We start from the raw sequence: 19,359 nt of genomic DNA, 5'->3' as shown, positions 1-19,359 counted from the left end.
AGCAACTTAATAAGAGATAAAGTGCATAAGTACATATTCAATACCACAATAGTTTTTAAGCTATTTGTCCCATGAGCTATATATTGCAAAGGTGAATGATGGAATTTTAAAGGTAGCACTCAAGCAATTTACTTTGGAATGGCGGATAAATACCATGTAGTAGGTAGGTATGGTGGACACAAATGGCATAGTGGTTGGCTCAAGTATTTTGGATGCATGAGAAGTATTCCCTCTCGATACAAGGTTTAGGCTAGCAAGGTTATTTGAAACAAACACAAGGATGAACGATACAACAAAACTCACATAAAAGACATATGGTAAATATTATAAGACTCCATACCGTCTTCCTTGTTGTTCAAAACTCAATACTAGATGTTATCTAGACTTTAGAGAGACCAATTATGCAAACCAAATTTTAGCAAGCTCTATGTATTTCTTCATTAATAGGTGCAAAGAATATGATGCAAGAGCTTAAACATGAGCACAACAATTGCCAAGTATCACATTATCCAAGACATTATAGCAATTTACTACATGTATCATTTTCCAATTCCAACCATATAACAAATTATCGAAGAAGAAACTTCGCCATGAAAATTAAAAGCTAAGAACACATGTGTTCATACGAACCAGCGGAGCGTGTCTCTCTCCCACACAAGCATTTATTCAAACAAAAACAAAAACAAGAAACATACCGACGCTCCAAGCAAAGTGCATAAGATGTGACGGAATAAAAATATAGTTTCAGGGGAGGAACCTGATAATGTTGTCGATGAAGAAGGGGATGCCTTGGGCATCCCCAAGCTTAGACGCTTGAGTCTTCTTAGAATATGCAGGGGTGAACCACCGGGGCATCCCCAAGCTTAGAGCTTTCACTCTCCTTGATCATATTGCATCATACTCCTCTCTTGATCCTTGAAAACTTCCTCCACACCAAACTCGAAACAACTCATTAGAGGGTTAGTGCATAATAAAAATTCACATGTTCAGAGGTGACACAATCATTCTTAACACTTCTGGACATTGCATAAAGCTACTGGACATTAATGGATCAAAGAAATTCATCCAACATAGCAAAAGAGGCAATGCGAAATAAAAGACAGAATCTGTCAAAACAGAACAGTCCGTAAAGATGGATTTTATTAGGCCACCAGACTTGCTCAAACGAAAATGCTCAAATTGAATGAAAGTTGCGTACATATCTGAGGATCATGCTCGTAAATTGGCGTAATTTTCTGAGCTACCTACAGGGAGATAGACCCAGATTCGTGACAGCAAAGAAATCTGGAACTGCGCAGTAATCCAAATCTAGTATTTACTTTACTATCAAAGACTTTACTTGGCACAACAAAACATAAAACTAAGATAGGGAGAGGTTGCTACAGTAGTAAACAACTTCCAAGACACAAATATAAAACAAAGTACTGTAGCAAAATAACACATGGGTTATCTCCCAAGAAGTTCTTTCTTTATAGCCGTTAAGATGGGCTCAAGCGGTTTTAATGATGCACTCGCAAGAAATAGTATTTGAAGAAAAAGAGAGCATCAAGAGGCAAATTCGAAACACATTTAAGTCTAACATGCTTCCTATGCATAGGAATCTTGTAAATAAACAAGTTCATGAAGAGCAAAGTAACAAGCATAGGAAGATAAAACAAGTATAACTTCAAAAATTTCAGCACATAGAGAGGTGTTTTAGTAACATGAAAATTTCTACAACCATATTTTCCTCTCTCATAATAACTTTCAGTAGCAACATGGGCAAACTCAACAATATAACTATCACATAAAGCATTCTTATCATAGTCTCATGCATAAAATTATTACTCTCCACATAGGCATAGTCAATTTTATTAGTAATAGTGGGAGCAAATTCAACGAAGTAGCTATCATTATTATTCTCATCAAGTGTAGGAGGCATAGTATAATCACAACAAAATTTGCTCTCCGCAGTAAGTGGCACCAAAAGACCACTATCATTATAATCATCAGAAATAGGAGGCAAAGTATCATCAAAGAAAATTTTCTCCTCAATGCTTGGGGGACTAAAAAGATCATGAAAACCAGCTTCCCCAAGCTTAGAACTTTCTATATTATTATCAACAATGGTGTTCAAAGCGTTCAAACTAATATTACTACCAGCATGCAAATAAGATTCCATAGGTTTTTTAATTTTCGCATCAAACAATCCATGTTTTAAATCAGGAAATAGAATAAGAAGCTCATTGTTGTCCATTATGCCAAACTAGTGTAAACAAGAAACAAAAAGATGCAATTGCGGGATCTAAAGGAAATAGCTTCGAGCACAAACACAATGGCGCCGGAAAAGTACTCGTTACACTGGAACCGGAGTATGAGAGCCTTTTACCTTTCCTCCCCGGCAACGGCGCCGGAAAAGTGCTTGATGTCTACGGGAGCTTCTATTCTTGTAGACGGTGTTGGGCCTCCAAGAGCGAGAGGTTTGTAGAACAGCGAGCAAGTTTCCCTTAAGTGGATACCCAAGGTTTATCGAACTCAGGGAGGAAGAGGTCAAAGATATCCCTCTCATGCAACCACTGCAACCACAAAGCAAGAAGTCTCTTGTGTCCCCAACACACCTAATAGGTGCACTAGTTCGGCGAAGAGATAGTGAAATACGAGTGGTATGAATAAGTAGTAGCAACGGCACCGAGAAAAGTGCTTTGCCCGGGACAATAAACAAGCGAGTAGTAACGCAGCAGTAGTAACGCGAGTAAAACAGGTAAACAAGCAGCGATAGCGATATTTAGGAACAAGGCCTAGGGATTACACTTTCACTAGTGGACACTCTCAACATTGATCACATAACGAGAATAGATAAATGCATACTCTACACTTTTTTTGGATGATGAACACATTGCGTAGGATTACACGAACCCTCAATGCCGGAGTTAACAAGCTCCACAATAATGCTCATATTTTAGTAACCTTTAGTGTAAGATAGATCAAAAGACTAAACCAAGTACTAGCATAGCATGCACACTCGTCACCTTCATGCATATGTAGGAGGAATAGATCACATCAATATTATCATAGCAATAGTTAACTTCGCAATCTACAAGAGATCATGATCATAGCATAAACCAAGTACTAACACGGTGCACACACTGTCACCTTTGCACACATGCAGGAGGAATAGAACTACTTTAATAACTTTGCTAGAGTAGCACATAGAATAGTGGTGATACAAAACTCATATGAATCTCAATCATGTAAAGCAGCTCATGAGATTATTGTATTGAGGTACATGGGAGAGAGATGAACCACATAGCTACCGGTACAGCCCCGAGCCTCGATGGAGAACTACTCCCTCCTCATGGGAGCAGCAGCGGTGATGAAGATGGCGGTGGAGATGGCAGCGGTGTCGATGGAGAAGCCTTCCGGGGGCACTTCCCCGCTCCGGCAGGGTGCCGGAACGAGAGACTCCTGTCCCCCGGATCTTGGCTTCGCGATGGCGGCGGCTCCGGAAGGTTTTCACGTATCGTGGTTTTTCGCCTCGGGGGTTTCGCGACGGAGGCTTTATATAGGCGAAGAGGCGGCGCGAGGAGGGTCGAAGGGGTGGCCACACCATATGGCGGCGCGGCCGGGGCACGGGCCGCGCCGGCCTATGGTCCGGGGGCCCGAGTGCCCCCCTGCGGTCCTTCCCGGCCTGTTCGGATGCTTCCGGTGAAAATAGGAACCCGGGTCTTCGTTTCGTCCAATTCCGAGAATATTTCTTTACTAGGATTTCCGGAACCAAAAACAGCAGAAAACAGGAACGGCACTTCGGCATCTTGTTAATAGGTTAGTTCCAGAAAATGCACGAATATGACATAAAGTGTGCATAAAACATGTAGGTATCATCAATAATATGGCATAGAACATAAGAAATTATCGATACGTCGGAGACGTATCAGGCGGCAGCAAGGTTCTTCTTCTTCACCATCGAGAGATCTGGAGAAGATCTGAAAACGGTGGTGGCGGCGCAGCGGTTATGAGAGAGGAAGGTGGAAGAAGAACAAGAGGATGCTACGATGATGTGAGAGAATGCTAAGGATTTTGCTATAAAAGATTTTAAGTAGGGGAGAACTTGAGGATTGCGTGGGCACGTGTTGTTGCTTCCAGTTCATTAAGTGGACCCTCTCTTCATCGTTGATCACGGAAATCGAGGAGGCGCCTTGGTAACCGTACGAGAAAGGTGGATATTACTTAAAAACAGAGCTAGGTAGAGGTAGACTGGGCCCAATGGGTCGCGTCTTGTCAGTCAAAATCAAAGTGTCAGTAACGTCATCAGTGACGTCGTGAAGAACGCTCAAAGCATTCGAAGAAACATGAAAGGTATCGGATGGTGGACTTGAGTCTACGCACGGATTGCGAGCATCCGCACCTAGACTTGGGGGCTACTCCCATCGGGAGCGCTGGTCGCGCACCCGATAAAATGATCACTCGAAGATATTCCTGTGAAGAAACGTCTGAAGAAAAGGATGGAGGGCTCAGCTCGAGTCTGCACCCGGTTGCAAGAGCCCGTGCCCAGACTCGGGGGCTACTCCCATCAGGAGCGCTGGACGCGCACCCGACAGAACTTTTTTGCGCTCCTGGATCATGCCCGGGGACTTGATTCTGTGTAGGGTGACGTTGTTTTGTCATCGGCAGTTAACCAGCAAAAGTTGGGCACGTTACTCATCATCCCTTACGCGTGGAAAACTTATTGAAGAATACAAGCCATAGTATAAATGTATCGGATGACCTGGGAAGACTTGCAGAAAAACTTCGGCAGAGCAAAATGTTCGAGTGGTACAACTTGAGTCTACACACGGATTGCAAGCACCCGTACCTACACTCGGGGGCTACTCCCATCGGGAGCGCTAGACGCGCACCCGATAGAAGAAGATGATGCTGATACAAGATGGACAAGAACAATCGAGGAGAAGAACATTTGGTGGAGGCATGCTTTAGTCTCTACCCGAACCATCTTCAGCTAGACACTCGGGGGCTACTGACGTGGGCATTACCCTTCGGGTAACCGACATTGCCCTATCCTATACAATCTAACTGAAGGCCCATGAAGATACTCGATGGCAAGGCGGGCCACTTGGATGGCGCAGCAGAAGATTCCTTGGCGGACAAGACAAGGAAGGAGCCGAACAAGGAAAGTTTAGAGCTAGGACTACTGTAAACCTAGTCGTACCCGGTTGGATCTATTGAGACCTGGCCTCCTATATAAAGGCCAGGAGAGGGACTACCGAGGGACACGATCAATCTTAGCAACTTTAGCCACCAGAAGTCTAGAGCTAGGTCGCCGCAACACTTAGCCTCTCGACGAGAACACATCCAAAACCTTCGGCACCCCCTTGTAACCCAATATCTTCATAATCAAGAACAGACAGGCAGGACGTAAGGGTTTTACCTCATCGAGGGCCCCGAACCTGGGTAAATCACTCTCCCCGCTTGTCTGTGAACCGATGTCTCGTGTCAGCCTACAGGATTCCATCAACCCTAAGCCCCAATCGGAGGGCATTGCCGAGGAGTACCCTCGACACCAGTCGTACTCGAACAGGCCTCTCGAGACCTGGCTCCCAATATAAGGGCCAGGAGAGGACCTCTCGGGACACAATCATAGTAGCCATAACCACCGCAAGTCTAGAGCTAGGTCATGGCAGAACTTAGCCTCTCGACGAGATCATAGCCAAAACCTTCGGCGCCCCATTGTAACTTGATATTTTCAGTAATCAAGATCAGACAGGCAGGACGTAAGAGTTTTACCTCATCGAGGGCCCCGAACCTAGGTAAATCGCCTCCCCGCTTGTTTGATAACCGATGTCCCGTGTCAGCTTACATGATTCCATCTACCCTAAGCCCCAAACGGAGGGCCTCAAACTGAGGGCATTGCCGGGGAGTACCCTCGACAGCGTCATGGATATTGCAGTGTGGTGCTTGAAGTTGTGGCGGATTATGACCTATAGATTTGGCTCTTTATTTGGCATGGTGGGATCACATAATGACATCAACGTGTTGCAACGGTCTTTGGTGTTCACTAAACTAGTGGAAGGTCATGCTCCACCATGCAACTATAAGATGAATGGCCACCAATATACCAAAGACTATTGTCTAGCCGATTGTATATATCCAAAATGGGCGACTTTTGTCAAAACAATCCCGGCTCCATCAGGTCAGAAGAATTGCACTTTGCTTCACGACAGAAGGCTTGCAGGAAGGATGTCGAGCGGGCATTTGGTGTGCTTCAATCTCAATTTTCTATTTCAATACCCTGCTCTAAATTGGTCTCACGACCAAATGTGGGAGGTGATTCAGGTTTGTGTGATCATACACAACATGATCATCGAGGATGACCGCAAGAATCGGGTCAGGATACATGTTGGTACCTATGAGTGTCAGGACCCTCTTGCGGAGGTTGATCATGACGTGCCTACAGATTTTGCTGATTTTCTCGCCATGCAAGCAGAGATTCGTGACAACAATGTTCACGAGCAACTTCAAAATGATCTCGTTGAGCATCTATGGAGGATCAAAGGATTATCAGCAAATGCGGCAGCGCCTTGATCTAGCCCAACTTTTATTATATTTGTTTAGTTTTTTTTATTGTTTGTTGTATATTAATTTGAAAATAATTTTAGCAAACATATTTATTTGTATGTTATGTTTAACAAAAATGGTTTTGTTTTCGAATACTCTAACAAAAAAAAATTAGGGCCTCGTTTGGGGGCCGCGGCTGGGCAGCGACGTCCCCCAAACGCGGCACGAAGAAAAAAACATTCCATAAACGCTCGATCCGGCACGATTTGGTGGACGCCACTGGAGCTGCGATTCTGTCAATTTAGAAAAGAAGTGGCACTGTCTAAATTTCAGTGTGGAGTAGTGTCATAGTCGAGTAAAAACTCTCATTCTCATTCTCATTTTTTACTTACCATTCACAAAAACGAGACCCATGAGCACTAGCACCCAAGGCATATTCTTATAGAAGAAGCTAAATGAGCCATAAATCCGCGTTTGAGGAGATTCAAACCCGGGTTGGGGGGCAGCCACCAACTCGAGCTAAACCCTCCAGTCATTTTCTTTACTTACCAATCTCAAAGTTGCTTTCTCCATACAAACCGTGCACAATTTTCAAACAGTAGTTCCTTTCAGACGAACAGAAAATTTTGTTTTGCGTGTCCAGGAGCCCACAAATACTTTTTTGAGCTTTCTTAATAATAATACCAACAGAACAAACGAGAGAATGATATATAGCTTTACTTGCTGCCTAAGAACTGAAAACAAATAACTTCGAATCCTCTGACCTAGTGATTCATCGATCCTATTAACACCAATCACCACAGGTTGGGAAACACGCATGATAGCAAGCAGAACAGGCAATATTCATTCCGACAAGAAGATTACAGTGTTTAAACTGGTAAGCATAACATCCCGTTCAGACCTTCCACCACAATTTCTTAACCATGTCTAAACTGGTATGCATAAACCGCTTGCGTTCAACAAAGTAACTACTAAGGTCCAAATCCCAGCACATCACATCTAGGTAAGCAAAAAAACATAATTCTGGCCATAACTCTGATACGACTCTTTCCCAGTGTTCAAAAGGGGTGGTCTTTCCCGAACTTGGACATAAACCTTTTCTTCATCCTCAGCTGAAAAGGAACAGAGCAAATATTACATTCAGCACTACTGGGTTCAGTTATAAGCAGCCAGTAATTAATTGGAATATTTACAATTGCCATTCACTGGAACTGTTTGTTACGGTATATACAGCATATTACACAATTGCAAACCTAAAGTAGGCATATTCTTTATAACAGATAACAGGGTCGGCAATGCAGAACAATATTATGACGCTATAAAGGGAATTTACCAAATTATGAAGATGTGATGAAGCAAAATACATGGATGGTGTTAACTGCTAGGAGGACTAAGGCCAAGAACGTAAGCGCTGCTAAGGATTAATTGGGCAATAAGCAGGATAATCCTAACGCAACAAAGCCCTAGCACATGAACAATGATAGCTCACCTCATTGGAGTGGCCACACTTCTTCTTGCGGCAGATGGTAGACCTGAGCGGAAGGCGAGCATAGCACCTGCAAGAGATAAAGTATATAATGAAACAGTTACAATACAGCGGCGCATACATTACAAGCATGAAATTCTTGTAAATGAATTATTTACTCAAGCAACACAAAGAAGAACATGCAGGGGTTGAAAGTTAGAAGGGATGCTTTTGTGATAGGCAAGGTTTACTAACGATCTAAGTTGATTGTCCCATGAAAAACAATCTACAGTAACTGATCTGTGTTAAATGCAAGTAGCACATATCAGCAAAAAAAATCAAGTGAATGGCAGTTTACAAACATAATGACTTAACAGTAGATTGTCATGCATGTCATGAATGTTCTCATCTAGCTTATCTAATTCGAAAATGTCATTACACCCTAACAACCATGCATCTAGTTATACAGTTTCACCGTTCCTGCTACAAAATCCAAGCAATCTAGTAGTGCAGTGCACAAAGTGAAAACAAGTCTAATGCAAAAAATGGACATGAAAAATTAAATGTGAGACATGCATACATTACAGTCACAATTGAATTCCAGTGTTAACAATTACAAGTTCTCATTAGTTACCCAAAACATCAGCACATTGTTTTCTGGCATGTAATGAACCGCACTAAGAATATGCACCGCCGAACAGACAGCAGTTAATTAAAAGAGCCGATTCATATGGCTGCATCGTTATCTAAGAACAATGCATGCACAAGCATTCACAGATGGGAACAAGGACATAAAGGTACAGTGATAGAAATGCTTGCATACTTGCGGCAGACCATCTTGTTCTCATTGTACTTCTGGGCGAGCATGCGGAGATTGGGCTCAAGATTCTTGGGGTAGGCACCTCTGCTGCCGCCACGGAGGCGGAGCACCAGGTGAAGCGTGGACTCCTTCTGGATGTTGTAGTCGGCCAGTGTGTGGCCATCTTCCAGCTGTTTCCCTGCGAAGATGAGACGCTGCTGGTCCGGAGGGATACCTATGATTAGGCAAGAGAAAGCAAACCCAAAACTTGCAGTTAGTTCATCGGTACATAAAACAAGCATGAAGTTGGGTAAATAAACACCTCGGTTTGATGAAGGCTGTGATGAAAATTAGACCAGAAATCGAATTGATTTACTACCGAACAGGGGATCTGCCGTTTAGATCTAGGTTGGAAGCCTAGCCAGTCGCCAAAACAAGGGGAGAATCAATTCGTACCGAAAGACGCAACGACGAACAAGCCAATCTAAGATTATCCAACCGTCGGGCGAAACACTAACGTTTCGATTTGAAGCTGCTCAGCACAAAATTAAGGATCTACATCACCCTGGTAAATCTGCCATAGATCAAACACGGAACATGGAGGAACTACACTTGGCAGATCAAGCTCTCCTGGACAATATTAACATGTAAAATCAAACAAGTCCAACAAAAAAAAAGGCAAGCATTTCGCGTTTGCACTTTCGAGCAAGGACACACACGGATGTAAGAACCAAGGCGACGCAGCCACGCTAGTGGAGATTATCAGGCGCTGAGTGAACAGAGGAAGGTTGTGGTAGGAGACGAGGAGTATAGTACCTTCCTTGTCCTGGATCTTGGCCTTGACGTTGTCGATGGTGTCGCTGCTCTCGACCTCGAGCGTGATCGTCTTCCCCGTCAGCGTCTTGACGAAGATCTGCATCGTGCCTCCCTCGATTGCTCGCTCCCGCTGCGTCCCTCGCTCGCTCGCTCCCGCCGGGTGGTGGTGTGGTGTGGTGTGGTGCTGAGCAGTGAGCAGCGCCGCGGATGTGAAGCCCCTTTTATAGGAGTGAGGTAACGCAAGCGCTACGAAACCCCAAGGAACCCTAACACGTGTCCGCTAAGATCGGGACTTGGTAGGAGGCTGAAATGGGCTGTGCGTTTCCGTTAGATTAAGCCCATTTCAGGCCCAAAGGATATAAGGCGTTTACCACCCATTTTTCATATGAAATGCTGTTGCTATCCCATGATTTCATAGTAGGAAAATAAACACCCACGCTGACAGCCTGTTTGGTAACCATTAAGAACGAGAATTACCATGCTGATGATTTCAGACGCTCTACAAACTCAACATGAAATTTTCGACTGAAATATCATTCCACGATTGGTAAGAGGCAAGGGCTACTCTTGTCAATAAAGTTGGTCAAAGTTTCATTTTTAGACTTAGACAAAGTGCTAGAAATACACTTATTTGAGGATGGAGGAATAGAAGTGACCCACATGGTTTAGGTTGAGCATGGCTATCAGCTCAACCGAGGAAAGAGGAATACAAACACGCAAATATCAGGAAAGCAAAACCTTTTTTTTTCTAAAAAGATGATGAAGAGGTTCAAACAATGTTGATATTGCAGAATTCACCAACGAGGTGACGGCAGCATACAACATCCTATGCCCTGATTTGTAATGTGCCGTTCAGTATTATTTCCACAAACGTATATACAGGTTACATTGCAAATTACTCACAGCAGCCTTCAGCTATTCACCGACATCATTAGAAGTTGTCATCATTTACATCTAAAATTTGATCAATTGTTGGCCCGCTATCGGAATCTTCTATTTGCCTCCATTCCGAAAGCTTTCTAAAAAAGGCTTACATTTTGGAATGGGTAGTAGTGTATAGTAAATGGTGAGCACCAACAGTTCTACAACTCAACTGTACAAAGAGCTGCAGATCTGCAATCAAAGGATTCACTGACCGGAGCATGTGTGATGAACACTCTCCATTTCCTTGACACAGGGTTGTACACCTGAAACTCCAGAGCCCGCCCCTTTTTCAACAGCCTGCGTGGATGGGAAATTTTGATGGGAACGTTGGCAGATCTAATCACGTTCAGTTCACCGTTCAATGATACGAAACCACACAACTCAGTGTTTGGGATCTTTCTCCTCAAGGTAGCCTCCTTCAACCACCTGTTTGAAGCAAAGTGATACCTGCACCACACAACATTCAGAACTCCTGAGCAAAGACTTGGCTGACATGCCTATTTAATGTAATATCATAGATACATAACATACATGTAACTTTTGAGTAAATAAAATGGCTTATAAGTTTCAGATAAAACATAGATCACCTAGCATGGTATGCAATCAACCGGAATAATGAAGGCACATCCACATGCTCTACATGTCTCTACATAAAAAGGTAGAACTGCTAATTGCTAGTCTAGCATTTGCAGCTTGCTACTAACAAGATGGATAAGCACGTTCAGTTAAAACTGAACACCGGGCATTAGTAGGTAACAGAACGCTGTACTGGAGCAAACGAGTCTTAGCTATATGATTCTGATAAAAAAAAAGGTAAATGTTAGCCTTCACATCAGCATTTCCCTTCGGACGATAAAACATTGTTATGGTCTGCTGCCTTTTCATGTCAAAATTACATTTGCATAGATCAATGCAACAAATAGAACATCATTTTGGAAAGAAAAAAAACAAATGGCCCCTCGACTCCCCGCTTGAGTTGCATTTTCTGAAATAACAATCGTGATTTGCTACTGTTAAACTGTTGTCATTTTGAGCCTTATGATAGAAGGGGAAGAAAAATGTTTTCAACCGTGAAAATAAAGCAGTCCCAATTGAACTTAACCCCGCACCTTCCAGCTAGTTAGAGGGAATGAGGGATCTATGCATGAGCTTTAATGATGTCGGTGAATAGCTGAAGGCTGTTGTGAGTAATTTGTAGTTAGAGGGAATGAGTGATCTATGCATGAGCATGCCAGCCAGATGACACTGCCAGGTGGGCTCAGCGGAGATCCAGTGACAAATGACCTTTTACACCCTTCTATCCAAGAAAATCCATTGCAAAATATGGACAATTGAAAAGACAGCAATAACTACAATATTTGAACATATGGAATATCCAGTTTACGAACTTACTGAGCTTTTCACTCAATGTAATAATTTTTACTTACCGCCAAAATAAGCAAGCATATTGATATATTCAAGAAAATATGTTCCCATGAGCAAGTTAGCTCTGTTGTGTACTAGGGTTTGCAGGAAGGTAGGGAAATGGCTCTTGTCCATGGGGCAAGGCTAGGACTGTCAACCTTAATTCGGCAACCCATAAGAACACATACATGGGTAGTGGGTAGTTGCTCGCGTGGACATTAAGGAGTAACGGCAATGGATGCACAGTGGATTAGTTCTTCTAATCACAGCCTTTGCTTTGCATAGGCAGAAAGAGCGAAACGGAATCTGCTAGGCAACCGGAAAGTAAAACTGGAAAAGGCATGGTTGTTTCATCTAGCTTGACATAAAGAGTGCAGGCATAATGCATAGCCTGGATATTATTCTCAGCGAGCATTAGTGGTTTGCTCCTAACGTGTTGGTCGTTTATGATGAAATCTGCAGCTCATGTGTCATGTTCTAAGTAAAAATACAGTGAGGTTTCAGTATGCATAGCCTGGAAATTCTTCTCGGCAAGCTTTCGTGTTTTGCTTCTAACGTCGTGTTGGTCGTTTATGATGAAATCTGCAGCTCCTATGTCATGTTCCACGTAAAAATACTATGAGGTTTCAGTATGCACAGCCTGGAAATTCTTCTCAGCAAGCATTTGTGTTATGCTCCTAACGTCGTGATCGTTTATAAATCATCAGCACCCCAGCCATGCCACTTGCCCGCTGCGTGCCCAGGAGCCTTTTGGCAGAGCGCTTATTTATGCCATGCACATGGCAGCTCAGCTCTGGCTCACGACTCTTTGCTGGGGAGGTAACAGTGATGGCATCCTAAGTCAGCCAGATACAAATGATGATTGGTGCCAAACAAGATGCAAGCGTGTTGCCATAGATGGATTCAAGGTTTACAGCTCCTTGGTGGTCGTTCAGATTTGCCCCCTCTGGCAAGAGAGTAGCAGACATTGTTTTCAGGAAGAGAGCAATAATCTAGTGATTAAGGCTGACGCTAAACCGTGGCACCAATCGTGCCAACCCAGATTCGGAGAACCACCATGAGATTAGGAGTGAGTGTGCATGTTGCCAGGTTTTTCTGTGTCTCTTCAGGGATTGGATCTTCAACAAAAAAGATGTGCAAAGCTATTGCACATTCTCTAAGAAAGTTTGAAACATGATGGAACTCAATTCTCACAGTAATTCTGCGTTTGCCATATAAATAATATTTGCTTGCATTGGGTTCAATTTTCCATAAAACGGATTGACTTGGTTTAAAATGAACTAATTTCCTGTAAAATAGTACTTCCTTGCAATATCACATTAGATCCTTGGAAAAACAAATATTCACTTAAAACTGGTCGCTGACTGGGAAACATAAACGTTGGCAGCAAACTCTATTCTCCACATTTCATGCTCCGATACTCCCTTGCTCACACCTTCCCATGCCCCAATTGACTCAGATTTTTTTAGCAAATGATATGAATCATTTATTACTTGAGAAAACATTATTGTATTAGAGCAGTTGGTATTTATTTTCATATACGCAGAGCTATGTGCAGCATCTCGTTACGCAAACTAATACGCTTACCTTGGCTGTTATGCATGATTCCCAGGATCGAAGCCTGCAAGAAATATTTATTTGAGCAGCACAGCACGGTGCAGCTAGAGCCGGACAGCCCTACGAACAAGGGCAAGTGAGAGAGACTGTGGCTTCAAGGAGTAATTGTTATTCTAATTCCTTGCTGAGTTACCCATCTCACCTTTATCTCTAGGGGGCTCGATCTGATACAACTCATATAGATCACCCTGATTACTTATTAGCATTTCTATTATCCTGACTAAGCCTAGGGAATAGTCAGACCTAGTACGTTGGCCCGGCTGGACAAACTGAGCCCATCACAACTTAAGGCTGAATCATGACTCTTCCTCTGCTAGTGGCACATATGCTGCTGGTGTGTGACTTCCCTTGTAGGCCCATCATGTGTACCCTAGGCCCCACATGACATCTGTAAGTTTCAAACAAGTTTTTGAATAGTGACAAAGTCGAGAAAAAGAGAGATAGAAGAATGGTGAAAAAATAGAGAGAGCACAAGACTTTTAAGCACCTTAGGGGTTTATGTATAAAGCTTGACGTGAGTCAACAAGGCATCGTCTGTGGAAGAGGGTGATTTCATTTGTTCCGGCCTTTCAACTAATCTTAATGGACACAGCGGACTAAGTACTGAGGGATGCTCTGAGGGAGACGGGGAAGGAATTGTTCAGGGGAAGGTTATGAGCTGGGGAGTCTAACAGATTAGTCTCAAACTTCCAGGGTTTTTCGATTTGTTTTGTGAAAAGAGAAGCTAACAGGGTGGCACACTTATGTGCTCGTGTTGCGCTATCTCTAGATAGTTTGGTAGTCTCCTATGACTGTATCCCTGGTTTTCTGGCTGAGGTTGTTCAGCTAGAATATATGTAGCCGATTGAATAAATGCCAGTAGGCAAATTCTCAAAAAAAAACTGGGGAGTCTATCATATTATTACGATGAAGACGTGCCTATTACTTGGGCGACCAAATAGCAGCACTATATGACTAGTTGGATTGTTATATTTCTGGTCAAGCAATACTCCAACGCCGATTATTAGGACTGGATTTTCCTCATTGGATGGTGGAATATCGACAACCATCACAGCAAGGTCCAAAAACAAAAACTGCGTTAAAGGAAGTTGCTGAAATATCGCACTAATCTACCCATGTATCAAAAATATGGTGTGAAAGCAAGATTCTACTAGGTAGTTCATAATAGAAATTTACATTTGTACCATGCATATTGTATTCCAGACAAGGCTATGTTATTTGCTGACATGGCAATCATCTGATGCCAACTTAGTGTGCAAGTTAGGGTACCATTTGCCAGTTCTAAATTATTTGAATCATTTTTTTTCTCCCTCCGATTCATATTAATTGACTCAACTTTGTCTAGATACAGTATCTAGTTAACAAACGCGTCTAGGTACAATAATATGAATCATTTTTTTAGTTCGGTGCTCACAGGGTTTGCCATTTTGGTCATCTAATGAATGAACTGGAAGACAGCTGGAGCACTGTCCGCAAAGGAAGGGCCGCAAATTAGATTTTACGGATTTAAGAGAACCAAAAAATGTAAAATCTTCTTAAAAATTGATAGCACACTAGTCACTAGTGCATGGGAACTTGTAGATTACAGAATAAAATTAGTTACTGATGGTTCAAGCAAGTTCCAGTTTTAGATAATATATTCCTTCGTAACGTGTTATGGTTCCTTGATCTGAGGGTGTAGCTAGGCCAGGAGGAGCCCGTGGACCGGGCCAGGAAGATAACAGGTACTCCCTCCGTTCCTTTTTAATTGACTCGGATTTAGTACAAGTTTGTACTAAATCCGAGTCAATTAAAAAAGAACGGAGGGAGTAGAAGATAGAGATAGGGAAGATTTAACTTCATTTATTGCCCATCTAAAACCAACTTGACTGCCCTCCTCTTATATAGGATGGCTTTACAAACATCCTAATGGAATACAAAAATAACCGTTTCTTTGGAAAAGCACTATATTATTAAAGCATCAGGTTCATACAAAAACATAAACACAGTCTCTGCAAAAACACGGTGAAAAACATCAAAAATACACACAGCTAGCACGACACTTAAAAACAGAGAATTAAAGAAGAGCAACGTCCCCAGACGTCATCTTCAAGAAACTTTACCAGTCACCTCTTAGCTTCATGGTGATGCACATTCCACAATCAACAGGTTCTTCATCACCAATGAAGTGGTGAGGGTCTGACACTCCAAAACAACACCTCTACAGCTGTTGACTGAACCATCAAAGCCGGCTTATAGATTTTCACCCCAGAGAATGACCAAAGTAGAAGCAGTGTGAGAACCTCAAGACAATGCCATGATCCAACACAGTACATCATGTCGTCCAGGATACGTCGTTTGCGCCCACGGCCAACTCGAACTAGGCCGACCATGTGAAGGAGGCAGGCAACACAGGGTCTAATACGGACTCACTCTTTCCTGAAGACTCTTTAAAGCAGACCAAATACTAATCAGGTACCAATCCTAACTTGGTATGACTACATAGACTAGACTTAACCAGCTCAGTGTTGGCTGTAGGTTAAGCCCCACATAATATGAGAACCGTGGCATAGCCCAGATGGTAGGCATGGACTGATGCATTAAAAAAATGCTACTCCCTCCGTCCCAAATTAATTGACTCAACTTTGTTCAGATATCGTATGTATGTAGATATGTTTTAGTGTTTAGATACTCCTACATGTGTATCTAGACAAAACTGAGTTAATTAATTGGGGCAGAGGGAATACAATACAACTGGATTAACTGCTCGTAATTGAAACCACGCATTATGCAAACAATAACATAAGTTAAACTTTAAACTGAAGCGAGATACTAAAACTGGAACGTGTATACTTAGAATTCAAGCAAATCCGAGATAAATTGTCTGACCTGAAGATATTGTGTCCGTCGAGCATGAACACCTGTGTAACCCTTCCATCATCGGCAGAAATGGTGGCCATGGGCCCGAGACGAATTCTCTCACCTTCCACCCACATATCTCCAATCTCCCTCCACCTCCCGCTCCAGAGTCCGAGCGCCACAGCGTCCCGGCAGTAGAGGTCGTTGGGCACCACTCCACCCACTGTGGTGTACCCGTCGTAGCCGCCCATGACCCAGAGCTCATCCTCCCTCCCATCTCCATCTCCTCCCCCGCGCGCCACGAATCCGACACAGCCGGCCCTCTCCCGGAGCATCGGCGTGACGATGTGCCATGTATTGGTGGCGGCGTCGTACCACTCCGTGTTGTTGATGCGGCTGCCGTAGGAGGGGAGCGTGGGGTGTCTGGACCCACCCCCGGCGACGATGATCCCGCCGGCAGGCGCGGGGGCGCAGGCAAAGCTCCCGCGGGGGATGTGCATATTGGGGAGGCGCTCCCAGCGGTGGGGGGAGAGAGCAAGGTCGAGTCGGTAGGCGGCGGCGGAGGGTGAAGGGTAACCGAGGGGATAACTCCGGGCGTCGAAGTGAGAGCCTCCGAGAACGTAGAGGTGGCTCCCGACGGCGAGCGCAGAGAAATTGGCGAGGGAGTATAGGTGCGGCGAGCAAGGGATCGGCGGGAGAGGCCACCAGGCGGTGGTGGCGGTGGGGTCGAGCAGGATGGGAGAGGCATAGGAGGTGGCGGGAAGGGAGACGGAGGCGGCGGCGGAGCAGGAGAAGCGTCGGGGCGGAGAGGAGGAGCCGCCACGCGCGTGAGGTGGCGCGGAGGCGGGATTGGTCGGGGAACGTGAGCAGGCAAAGTATGACGGCCGCCACGTCGTCCGGGAGACCCGGGATTAGAGACCCGGGATCTGGCGGGGCGGCCGCCGGGGGAGGAGGACGACGAGGCCATTCCGGCGAATGCCTCGTCAAAACTCACAGGGTCATCACCGGGGAAGAGAGAAATTAAACCGCACAAAAATGATGGGGGAAGAAATGGACAATGGCCCCCTCGTCACTTTACAGGGACCTGTTCACAAATCTACAAAAACCCCAAGGACAATCCGCAACTTATCCTTGGGGTTTGACCGGACGGCCGGACGCTGTTGCTTTCTCTGGGCTCTTCCCTCGGTGGTGGCGTCCCTTCTCTCTCGCTGTCGGCGGGTTTCTCTGGACTGGATCTTTGGGGGCTGCTCTTCCCTCGGTGGCGGCGATTTCTGGAGGCGGGTCTTCTCTCTCATTGCCAGCGGGGTTTCTCTGGATTGGATTTTTGGGGGTTGTTCTTCGCTCTGTGCCGGTGAATTCTGAGGTGTCTCTTCTCTCACTGCCGGTGAGTTTTCCCTTGGTGTCGTACTGCCGTTGATATTTGATTCGTGCTGTTGCCCCTACCGCTTGGACGGGTCGTGTCTCTGGTAGGTGTCGCGTCTGTTCGTGCGGCCGTCCGGCCGGGTGGGTTCTCGAAGGTATGGTCTTGCTGATCGATTCATCCTGTTGTTTAACTCTTTATTTGTTTTTTTCTTCCCAGCTATCAGATGTATGGTGTCTTATCGGATTTCTGGTTTCTGTTTATCAATTCTATACATGCACTTAGTGCAAGGCTTCTTTTTGTTGTTGCTCTAATAGCTGTAATGTGTTGGTCAGGCAGTTTAGAATGATTCGGGTTTCTCGTGAGCGGGTTGACCTTACTGCTGCGCCATTTAGAATTCGAATTGTTGGTTCAACCTTGGATGATCCGAGGGTTTATAGTCCTCCTACCATGTCAACGGTGGAAAATTGTCGCTACACATTTTGGCGACAGGCCGGTAAGGATGCGCTGCTTTCTTGGGTGGTACAATCGGTTTTCTAATAGGAGCTGTAGATGCGCTGGTGATTGGTTTTCTGAATGCAAGCTAAACGATGTTTTTGAATCTTGATGTGTGTTGTGTGTTTGACCATCTTGGGGCCGACTGCTCATGTATTAAACCACGATGCACATAACTAAATTGTGTAATATGGCAGAGAGATGCTGATAGTTTATAAAAATGGCTTTTTAGATTTTTACTATTGATTCTTGTGATACATAACTGAATTGTGTAATATAGCAGATAGATGCTGATAGTTTATAAAAATGGCTTTTCAGATTTTTACTATTGATTCTTGCGATACATAACTGAATTGTGTAATATGGCTCAGTCAGGTTAATAGTGGTTTCATCTGTTATTAAAATGTCACCTCTTCCTGATTGTGACTTCTTGTGCTACATAACTAAGTTGTGTACTATGAACCAGTTGCGGTAGCCATGGTTTTTTCTGCTGTTAAAATGTGCGCTTTGAAGACCTATTTATTATTTGATTGACTTTTGATACTATCCAGCAGCTACCAACAATTTGAATTGATCTCATCATAGGCCTATCAGCTATGATCATGATATGCTATTCTTGAATAGATGTTATTAATAATGATATGCCTTAATTATCCTTAAGGTAAAGATAAGGAAGAGTTATTCCTTGGATTTAATGAGGGGAGAACCGACTCGATAGAGGCGTTCGAGCCGGAGTAGCATGTCTGAGCCGAATCCCTTTAGGGTGAAGGCGAGACAAGACGATCCCTTCAGGGTGAAGTCGATAAAGCAGCAAGAGGAACCCTTTAGGGTGACTCGATCCAACAAGAGTCAACTCAAAGTCTCCAACGTATTTATAATTTCTGATGTTCCATGCTAGTTTGATGACAATACCTACATGTTCTGCTCACACTTTATAATGATTTTATACATTTTCCGGGACTAACCTATTAACAAGATGCCGAAGCGTCAGTTCCTGTTTTCTGCTGTTTTTGGTTCCAGAAAAGCTGTTCAGGAAATATTCTCGGAATTGGACGAAACAAAAGCCAAATCGCCTGTTTTACCGAGACGGACCCAGAACACCGAAGGAGA

At 44.0% G+C, this 19,359-nt stretch overlaps 1 protein-coding gene and 1 pseudogene across 1 annotated transcript; both read right to left on the bottom strand.

Annotated features, from left to right (window-relative positions):
- Nucleotides 1-7,352: 7,352 nt before the first annotated feature.
- LOC124655490 (ubiquitin-like) lies at nucleotides 7,353-9,784 on the bottom strand. Its single transcript, XM_047194372.1, has 4 exons — nucleotides 9,612-9,784; nucleotides 8,820-9,030; nucleotides 8,021-8,087; nucleotides 7,353-7,643 (listed from the first exon to the last, which is right to left on the bottom strand). The coding sequence occupies exons 1-4, from the start codon at nucleotides 9,712-9,714 to the stop codon at nucleotides 7,590-7,592; spliced, it is 435 nt and encodes a 144-aa protein (XP_047050328.1). The 5' UTR covers nucleotides 9,715-9,784; the 3' UTR covers nucleotides 7,353-7,589.
- Nucleotides 9,785-10,371: 587 nt separating this feature from the next.
- On the bottom strand, nucleotides 10,372-17,689 carry LOC124656828 (annotated as a pseudogene).
- Between the last annotated feature and the right edge of the window lie 1,670 nt (nucleotides 17,690-19,359).

This window comes from Lolium rigidum, chromosome 5, assembly GCF_022539505.1.
Source record: "Lolium rigidum isolate FL_2022 chromosome 5, APGP_CSIRO_Lrig_0.1, whole genome shotgun sequence".
NCBI classification, from domain to species: Eukaryota; Viridiplantae; Streptophyta; class Magnoliopsida; order Poales; family Poaceae; genus Lolium; species Lolium rigidum.
The sequence above is the reverse complement of the archived record's forward strand: the minus strand, read 5'-3'. Positions and strand labels throughout refer to the sequence as shown.